The sequence below is a fragment of the Pygocentrus nattereri genome, chromosome 1 (genome assembly GCF_015220715.1).
Source record: "Pygocentrus nattereri isolate fPygNat1 chromosome 1, fPygNat1.pri, whole genome shotgun sequence".
In the NCBI taxonomy this organism is placed as follows: domain Eukaryota; kingdom Metazoa; phylum Chordata; class Actinopteri; order Characiformes; family Serrasalmidae; genus Pygocentrus; species Pygocentrus nattereri.
This window is the reverse complement of record NC_051211.1, coordinates 47674009-47684420: the sequence shown is the minus strand read 5'-3', so window position 1 is coordinate 47684420 and position 10412 is coordinate 47674009. Positions and strand designations below refer to the sequence as shown.

The 10412-nt window shown below is 40.6% G+C and overlaps 1 protein-coding gene across 1 annotated transcript; it reads left to right on the top strand.

Annotated features, from left to right (window-relative positions):
• The first annotated feature begins 224 nt into the window (after positions 1-224).
• On the top strand, positions 225-9817 carry wnt16 (wingless-type MMTV integration site family, member 16). Its single transcript, XM_017712186.2, has 4 exons — positions 225-578; positions 885-1111; positions 3543-3829; positions 7917-9817. Exons 1-4 carry the CDS (start codon positions 484-486, stop codon positions 8379-8381), a joined length of 1074 nt encoding a protein of 357 aa, XP_017567675.1. The 5' UTR covers positions 225-483; the 3' UTR covers positions 8382-9817.
• Positions 9818-10412: the final 595 nt, after the last annotated feature.

Below are 10412 nucleotides of genomic sequence, written 5' to 3'. Positions count from 1 at the left end.
CGCAGCGATGAGTACAGCCAGCTCCGGCGCGGGAGGCGAAAACGGGTGGAGAAAAAACAGAGCGCGCTTTCCACTGTCCAATGAAAGCCGAGGACGGACGCGCTTATTTGAATATCAATAGGCCGTTCAGCCAATCCGGACGCGGCGTCGTCGCTGCAGGAGACGAGTTCAAAGCGAGAATTTAAAGTAGTATAACAGCCCTTATGAGGGGAGGGAAAAGGAAGGGAAGGAGGGAGGGAGATCAGAGAGAAGGGGGGCAAACTGAATCGTATAACCCACCTGACAAGGGTCTCAAAACTCAAGACAGAAAGCTGACAGCTCTCGGATGTCCCCCTGAATGGACGAAGAGGGAGAAAAAATTATAACAGCCTCACGACAAGAAGGTCTTTGGATTACGGCGGTAAGAGCCGATGCAGCTGACGGCTATGAGTCGAGTGTTATCGGAGCGCTCGCGCCCTCCCTGCACTTTTAAATGAGGCGGACATGGAGAAGAGCAGCAGCAGCTGGACGCGTTTACTTCACTTCTTCTTACTCGCGTTCCTTTCCTCTTACCCCCTCTGCTGCCAGGGAAGCTGGATGTAAGTAGTTAAACTCTTTGAGATGTGTGTTTGTGCGCAGTCAGTTTCTACCCCCCCACCCGGCCTGGGCGAACGGCTACGGAGCCCCTGGTCTTTTTTAGTTTGGTTTAGTGACGCTGCGTTTCCTCGCAATTATTTTGCGTACGTTTGCAAGGGAGCGCAATGCCGTTGCAAATGTTTTATTTTCGCAGTGGCACTTCAGGTGCTCCGTGCCGAATCTGCCCCAGGTGGAGAGGAGAAACTGCCCCCTTCATTCCCTTCTCCTGTCTGGCTCTCCATAACTCTCCAAACCGCTCCGCCCCGCAGGTGGCTGGGCATCACGTCCGTCGGCGTGTCCGAGAAGACGGGCTGCGGCAGTCTGCCCCTCTCCGTCAAGCAGAAGGACATGTGCCGCCGGAAGCCTTACCTGCTAGCGAGCGTGGCAGAGGGCGCGCGCTTGGGCGTCTCGGAGTGCCGGACGCAGTTTAGGCACGAGCGCTGGAATTGCAGCACGACGCGCGAGCCGCCGGGCTTCGGCTACGAGCTCACGAGCGGTGAGAGCGAAATGAAACACGACTTGCACACACTCGTCTTTTCCTGTTCCTTATTGATTTTTCTGCCTCATTTCTCACTTCTTTCTTCTGTTTCATTTTTTTATTCCTGTCTTTTTTTCTAGACCGAAAACAGACTTTGCGCTATGAAACTGGCCTGGACTGATCACGGCTCTTCTCTTCCACCTCTAAAAGCTTTAGAACACGTTTTTCGCTTCTTCATATAAACAGCGCTGTGCACAAGCCTCGCACCCCCTCAGCACATTGTTCAAAGCCATTTAACACGGTGTGAGGAATAAGTGTGTTTGTGCAAATACACATAGAAATACCAAATACACTTAGAATAGAAGCAAATGAACATTAATACAGTAGAAACGCACATCAGCGTCTTGTCTTCAAAAAGTAATGATCTTGTTGGCGTGTTTGAAGAACAGTTTGCTTCCAGATTTCTCCTCGTGCTCCCAGACATCACAGGGATTTTTAAAATTCCATCACCTGCACACTTGATTTAACACGGTGAAACACTGATTCCCCACACTAGATATTTGGTGGTTACAAATTGAAGTGGACTGCCATGAGGAGAGATTTGGAAATGCTTTAATAAGCATATTGGCATGCATAAAATTACTCCTTACTGTCTTAATGTTATTTGTCTTTATCCTAAAATTAGAGCTTTTCAAAACAAATAAATGCTTACTGTGCAATTAAACAGCTTTTAGATGTCATTTTTAAGGTGCCTAACACTTTTGCACAGAAGAAAACATTGTATCTCCATTTTTGTCATTTTTCAGTTTTTGACATAATTTTAAAATACCTGTCGCTCTTTACATTGTTGGTAAATTTCATGATGAGTGGTTTAAAAGAAATGGCCCCAAATGACCTGGTAGAAATGCTGGTTCCATTGACTTACTTTAAAAGTAGAGTAGTTTTTTTCCTTCTCCTGTAAAGTTACTATTTTGGAGATAAGAGGTTTTGTCCTGACAGCAGTGATATGTACCCATAGTGCTAGTGTTTAAAATGGTTGCTGGTTCAGCGGGGAGTTTTCTCAGGCTGACTCTGCTGTGTACGCTCATAGGTAGCTTTTCTTCGCATACTTGAAGTGGACAGTCAGAGCAGAAGAGCAGTTGGGCAGCACATCTGCATTACTTTAAGCAGTTCTCTGTTGGAACGGTTCAGTGCTGGACAGAAGCACGAGTGGCCTCTACGCTAATCAGAGGAGATTAGAGTCATTATAATGGTTTTATTATTACTGTCTGTTTAGAACTTATTAAAGGATCCTGAAAGAAAGAAAAAAAGCAAGGAAGGAAGAAAAGCAGATCTAGGCTTTTACCATGTCTATAAAAGGAATACATTGAATGTACAGCTTGCATGCTGACATATCTTTAATGCAGTTATTATAATAATAGCTTAAATCTTAGCATGTGAACACTGGGCTCCACCAGCTTCAAAGTTTAGGGGCTTGTGAGTAATTCATATCACCTGGGGCGGGCTTCCCTCTTATTGAGTTATTCCATTCAGCTGGACTTCACTGATCACTGTTACTCATCACTGAATTGCTGATAACTCTGTGATTCTGTGAGGTTGGAGATGCGATACACTTTAGTCTGCTTCATTCTGTTTTCCACACTTAAGGTGGTGAATCTAGTCAATCAGAGGCGTTTAACATCAACAACACATAGCGCTATTCAGTCTTTGACAGAAAAGTAATTATTGTTCTTTTTAGATTTAAATGTTATATACTGGAATTTGTTATTTTAACAGTTTGCGAGCTGCTCATCTCAGTTATTTGGCTATACAGATGTAGAAGGTGATAATACCAGTTACAGCTGCATAGCCTTCTAAACTCTCCTTTATAGGCCTAACCAGTCTTTTCTGCTAATTTTCCAGTGAAATTCCATACATTCTGGCAGCTGAGGGTATAATGACCTATCCAGGTGCAAACCAGACGTATGTGTATGTATATAATCTCCCAGTGCGTTTTCCATATGGGGGTATAATTACATATGCTTACATTTCGGTCATGGCAATATGCTGATCTAGTTATATCTTCACAAAACAATCCTCTAACTGTGCTGTATGTTAGCAGCTGTGATCCTCCAAAGTTTTTTTCTCATGTATGACTGGCAGCTCTGACTGTAAAACCGTAAACTGCAGGCTTAAGTAAAACCATAAAATGCAGGCTTAATATTCGGCTATTAATCTCAAGACTTGCTATAGAATAACTACAAAAATCTTTTGATTATTACTATGACACCATATAAAAGTTACCCAAGAACTAAGGAACTGAAGGCCACAAATGAGTTTAAGGTTAATTGTTTTTATTGTCACAAATATGTTCACGTGTTCACACTGATTTCCTCACATGGGCCTTGCACTTTAAATACTATATACCATTAATTTAGCCTGACATGATTTCTCTGTTTTTGGCTCTCAGGAACGAAAGAGACGGCATTCATCTACGCTATAATGGCTGCAGGACTGGTGCATGCAGTCACTCGCTCGTGCAGCGCAGGGAACATGACAGAGTGTTCGTGTGACACAACCCTAAGCGGCAGCGGCTCAGCCACAGAGGGCTGGCACTGGGGAGGCTGCTCGGATAATATCGCGTATGGGACGTGGTTCAGTCGCCGTTTCATCGATAATGTGCCCAAGAACGGCTCAGCCACTGGGGATGACGCCCTGCTCGCCATGAACCAGCATAACAGCGAGGCAGGGAGACAGGTGAGATACCGATGCATAAATCTTGCGATATTTCAGGCCATTATTGTGACTGTGAATTAGATTGAAATACATTTTTTATAAATTAAGGTCCAGGCCTAGCATATCACTGGTATCCAAAAGAGAAACACGTATAGCTATTTTTCTATTTTCTTTTTCTTTTTATCCTTTAAAACAGAAGCTGTTCTTTACATTGTGTGATTATTTTATAGTGATATTATGTCGATCAATAGAAATACTGCATAATTACTTGGAATAAAATCTTTTCATTTGGTTTAAAAGTTAGGAGATAATTTACCTTCTCGTACAAATCTACTATTTTGGAGACTTGTTTCTTTTATTTTTGGAAAGCAAAAATATCCATTTTATTGGCTTCAGGCTGGGTGTTCTGTGCCAGACTACTGGTTAGTTGTGATTGTGTAATCATGTGTACAGCATGTAGGCAATTGGTTGCTTCAGACTGGTCGAACTCATCTGTAGACAATTCTAAAGATCCTTGTTAAATTTCCCCACTTAAAACATAAAACAACATTATTGATAATGTTGGCTACAATTAAAATCACCGCCACTTTTTCACATTGCGATTTTGATATAAAACTGATGAATCAGCTCTGTTCACTACCTTTAGTTGGGAAACACAGTTGAAACATGTTGCATTGCAGTTATATATTTTAAACTGCATTTACTCTGTACACTCTGTCTTGAATCCAGCCTTTTTATTATATTTTGTCTATTTTAAAACATATAACATTTTAAAGTGTTACCTTTAAAAGGTTGTGAACATGTACAAATAAACACATGATACATATCACAATATTTTTTTTTGAGGTTAAATAAGTTGGAAGAGATCAAAAGAGCCAGTAGTGCAATCAAAAGTAATAAATACATTTTTGTTTGATATTTCACAAACTTCACTGCCCTAAAGGCTATTAAACAGGACTACTTTGGAGTGAAACATGCAGTTAGTCAGTCTTCTTTAGGTAATGTCCATAATATGCTCAGAGAAGCATAGTTTGAGAGGATATGATGTAATTTATTATGATGAAGATGAATATTGTCATAGTGCCCACCATTAGTAGTTACTGAATATGTTATAGTAGTAACTGAATAATAAGTCACCAGATTAATAGTAAGAATAAGTTTAGAGTTTAAGGAGGTAACCAGTTGCAAGGGAGTCATGTGTTTGTGGAGGGGGGGATGACTGTAAACTATGTTTTGAACAGCTCATGTAAAGATCTGAGAAATTTATGAAGGGTCACAGAAAACAGTTTGAGGAGAGGAAGACATCGGCGTGGAAGGTCGGTTAGTGTCTGAGAGAGACAGAGAAGAGGGAGAGCGAGAGAGAGAAAAAGTGAGAGGTAGTGAGAGAGAGGGCGATGTTAATTCACACTAATATGAGTAAATATGTAAGGCATGACAGTGTGGAAAATTTCTGTCTTGTCCCATTCACCCAAATGAATTCCTGACATAGATACAGATTATATAAACTTCTTCTCAAAAGCACCCGTTTTCCTCCTGTTCTGTGTACCACTTAGTTTATTCCGTAAACTTGTCTTATCTCCACATCAACACCAGCTAATCATTCCTGAACTGGAGCCCACCTCTAGCTACTCATATCCTCCATTTCTTCTTCCCCCTTGGTGGACACAAGGAAAAAAGAATGCAGATGACCACAAACTTCCTGGATGCAGCATTGCCTGTGCCGCTGTGTGATTTAATGCATGTGCATTGCCAGCATTCTAGCCCTCTGACAACAGAAACCATTTCAAAACGGCAGGATAAGGACAATAATAAAAGCGGACTGCTTTAACTCCAGCAATTTGTCCTCAGATGAGTTGCACCCTCCTTCCGGGTCTGTTCTCCATTAATGTGAGAGGTTTATGTCCGCCAGTTGGAAATTAGAGGGCAGAATTTGCATCGAACTCCACAGGCTTGCCTACAAATCGCTCAAGAGAGTTGAGAGACACTCTACACCATGGCTATGGTTTGAAACCGCAGAGCATTGTGCAGAAAGAGTTTGCAGCAGAATGCAGGGACTCATCGGTTCATCCGCCAAACAGATCACCCGGCTCCACATGGGGGGTTAGAATCTTACAAATTCACAGCTTTCCCACTGTCTTGTGGCCCCTGCAGGGGTTGTGGTTATGACAGAGAAAAACTCGAGGTAAATTCTCCTGGTGTCTGACATTTGCTCCAGCGTTTTTCTTCGAGTTCAGGATGTCTGCTGGAGCGTATTGTGTAAGATTTGGCGAGCGGTGCCTTTTTCCTTGAGGGTGTGTTTGTATTGTTATTCACACGTTGGGATTCAACTTTCGAGATATTTTACCCAGAAAATTCACAGACATGCAGAGAACAGTACATCCAGTACATCTGTGAACTGAGAATTACTTCTATTACTGATGAATTACTGAAACATTTCCTCTCACACTACAATCACAGCGCCACAGTCATTCAGTTACACCATCGTTTAATGATGCAATGAAACAGAATATTTTATAGGCTCCTTGGGATTTCCAGATGAGTATCCAAAACTCTCAAAACCACCTTTAAAATGATTAATATTTATATTTCATAATTAACCATAATTTGCAGTATGTTTGTTACTGCAGTTCAAAATGTATCCAGTCTAACTCTTCTTAGTGTTATTCTTATCTATGTATTCAGATCAGGCACATATGGTTTGAATCTAAAAAGAAAATAATAGGCTGTGTATTGTCTTGTAATTTTGTAATGCAAGTTATTTACTGAGTACAGTGCATTAAACCACAGAATTGTTGAAACCTACACAACTGATATAAGAATGTCCTTGTTTATACAGTCGTATGAAAAAGTTGTATTACCCACAGTCAAATCGTCCTTAAATAGATTCTCTCTATATAAGAGAAAATAAATTACACATCCTCTACAAGGTAGAGGACATGTAAGTATGGCTTTTTTGTGCAAATTATATAACAGAATTTGTATCTGTTTGTTTAATTTAACATCCATCCATCCATTTTCTAAGCTGCTTCTCCGTCAGGGTCGCGGGGTTAATTTAACATATTGGGGGAAAATATATGCCACAACTTTTGTGTTTTGCGCAGGCATACACTGTACCTTAAAATGTGCAGAAGTGTGTTTTCTGTAGAAGAAATGTAGGGCTTCACATAATATAATATAAAATATCCAAAAAAGTGACAAAAGTATAATCTATCTGTGGGAAAGTGTCTTTGATAGATAATAAGCATAAAAACACTGTCCCTGTTGCCAATTTAGTTTTGAACACTTTTTGTACACTTTACTCATTGAATACAGACTTGACAGTTTTCTGCAGTGTGTGGTATTTACTGGGTGCTTTAGACTGTTTTAAAAGGATGGTTCAGAATACGTAAATCTCAATAGCAACTTTCTCTTAGTCTCTTCTCTTTCTCTGGAATAGTGGTTTGTGTCTGGCTAACATTTACAATACCACTAAATGAATACAAGGTTCCATTTGGTATATTTTGTAGAGAAGAAAATAGAGCAAAATAGTACAGTCAACATCAGCAGTGTCAAACATTCTTTTAGAACGGCATAGCAGCTCCCAGAAATGAAGTGTTTATTAACTTTATCAGTGCAAGCCTATATAGTATATAATCTGATACTATGATAAATTTGAGAAATATGATAATGGCCCATATGTATCCCAGTACTCAAAACTCTCAAACCCACCCTTAAAGTTATTATTTTACATTTCACAATAAACCATAATTTTAAGTATGTTCCTTGCTGCAGTTCAAAATATGTCCAGTAAGAAGCAACAGTTTATTAATAGTATATACTCGTGATTGATGCAAATTAACTAAAATCAGGCATGTAGGCTACAAAGTAATGGTATTAATCAATAGATGTTCTATCTAAACAAATGTAGTTTATCACTACTGTAGGTAAAAAAGATGTCTTTTCGAAATACTAAATACACAATGCAGCACATGCTAACATAACAAACAAATACTGAAGTATTCAAATTATTTGGGCCAGCACAAATCCACCAAAAGCTGTAGTTATACTTTAATGCAATTTGTCAAACTGGTTCTCTCTTTCAGTAACATTGTTTCCTTCACTCCTATAGGCCGTAGCCAAGACGATGTCGACAGACTGTCGTTGCCATGGCGTCTCAGGCTCATGTGCGGTGAAGACATGCTGGCGGACGATGGCATCGTTTGAGCGTGTGGGGAGCTACTTGAAGGAGCGCTACGAGAACAGTGTGCAGGTCCTGGATCGCTCCAAGCGCAAGTTCCGCCGCAAGGAGAAGGAGCAGAGGCGTGTGCCATTCGGCCGTGAGGAGCTCATCTTCCTCAACAAGTCACCCAACTACTGCCTGGAGGACCGGCGGCTAGGCGTGGCGGGGACCCGCGGGCGCCGCTGCAACCGCACATCTGCCGGCCCGGACGGCTGCAACCTTCTGTGCTGTGGCCGTGGCTACAACACGCATGTGGTGCGTCATGTGGAGCGCTGCGAATGCAAGTTCATCTGGTGCTGCTATGTGCGCTGCCGGAGGTGCGAGACCATGAACGACATCCACACATGTAAATAGCCGGCCAGGACACAGCCTAACTGGTGGAGGGTTCTGCCGGCACCTTCAGGCCTTCTCTCAGAACAAGAAGCATCAGGTGTTTGTTTCCTATCAGGAATCCTTTGTTTTGGACCTTGAAGAGACAATAAAGTGGCCTCTCCTTTTCCTCTGGTGGCTGTATCCTCAGGAAGATGATGACTGATAAAATTGTCTTTAATAGGAGTGGAGGGTTTTGATCCTCTTCTAGTGGACAGTCTTTTTCTCTGTCTTAGACTGGCTGCTTAAACAAACAGGATTGTGAACAATGTCTAAAATTCAAGAGACCCTGCCATAAGAGTGCAGTTCCATTTCTATGGATTTAACATTACTGGGTTGGACAAGTGGTCTCAAGTCAGATGGTCAAACGGTACATTAAACTCATTAAAAACAGACCAGATACTATTACAGTCTTAAACTGAGTTTGGTTCAGCTGACTTGCTCTGCAGTCCTCAATCAGGAACATAAAGGGAATAGAAATGCTAGTTCTAGAGTAACTAGATAGAATTGGTGTAAATAGATGTTGACTAGGTTCTCATTTTAAGGTCAGTATTTGAAAAAAGGAAGATTCCCTTTTTGGCAGTAGTAGCTGTCCGCATCTGGAATGTATAGCTAGCATTATTTGGCTCCTTTGCCATTTGCCAAAGGATGTCCTTTGAAAAACACAGCAATTATCTGCTTTATAAGTTGAGTATTCAAGGTAATAATTTTAAACACTTATAACAATGACAATATAAACAGTCCCCAAAATGAAGTAGCTTTTTCTAAAGGTAAAATGTTACCTTTAAATGTTAAATATATATATGTTCTAAATGTGAATTGAAGTGTTTGTACATACTAAATTATGTATTTAGTGTCCAGCATCAGGTGGACAGCGGTATAAGTTAGTGATGATGACTGATACCACCTTCACTTACTGTGTGTGCCCCCATTTGCCTTTTCCACATGTTCTCTTTCTCTACAAGTAGTGATTCACTAGAAGTCACAGACTTGTGCCAAATACCACAAGTGCTTTCTCTTAAAAAGAACCTTAAAAGCTAATGCAGGTGACCTTTTAACATAGCCCAGCTCCCTGAGTAAGCAAGAGGATGGCAGTCATTTAGAGCTGAAGCTAAACTGTCAAGGGCAGTGCACACATACACACTTATTTGGATATCTTTTCCAAATGAACAGAAGGGTGGCATCTGTTTGGCAAGTCTAACATTTACAGTTGGAGAATACCTTTTCACACTGGGCCTGCGCTTTAGCACTTCATTAGGAAATGCACTGCATACGGTATTTTTAAAACTTCTGTAAGGTTCAGACTGGGGCTGTCACTGGTGATCATATTAGTAATTGAGTAATCTGCTGATTATTTTATAGAATTGCTTACAGTGGTGGTGATAAGAACCAGATGTCTGAAGTGTTTAATGCCTCTAAACGCTCCATCAAAGATTTATATATATATATATATATATATATATATATATATATATATATATATATATATATACATACATTTTTTTTTTTTTTTTTCTCAGATCTAAGTAAACATTATTTCACTATTTTATCATTAACAACATTAACACTACATATAAAAACTGAAAAGAGCAGGAGGTACACTGGTCATTTTGAATTAAAATGTCCATATATACGTTGTGTTTTCCAGTTCCTGTCACCATCACTGTAAAGATATCAGTAATTTTCACATCAAAACACTCTGAATGCTTTGTTAACATCTTAACAATTGAATTATGCAGAAAGTTAGAAAAATTGATGGAACTCCCCTTTTATTACATGATTTTATTTTATAATAAGTAATTGAGTAATGAACTGACAGCTGAAGTTCAGAAGACCATCCATCCATCCATTTTCTAAGCCGTTTCTCCGTCAGGGTCGTGGGGGGGTGCTGGTGCCTATCCCAGCAGTCATCAGGCGGAAGGTCCTGGACAGGTCACCAGTCCATCGCAGGGCAGACAGACAGACAGACACAGTCACTCACACCCAGGGGCAATTTAGCATGTCTAATTGGCCTGA

Coding starts and splice junctions, on each gene's coding strand:
- wnt16 (XM_017712186.2), top strand. CDS start 484: ATGGAGAAGAGCAGCAGCAGCTGGACGCGTTTACTTCACTTCTTCTTA. Junction 579..884: donor TGCTGCCAGGGAAGCTGGAT/GTAAGTAGTTAA, acceptor TCCGCCCCGCAG/GTGGCTGGGCATCACGTCCG. Junction 3,830..7,916: donor ACAGCGAGGCAGGGAGACAG/GTGAGATACCGA, acceptor TCACTCCTATAG/GCCGTAGCCAAGACGATGTC.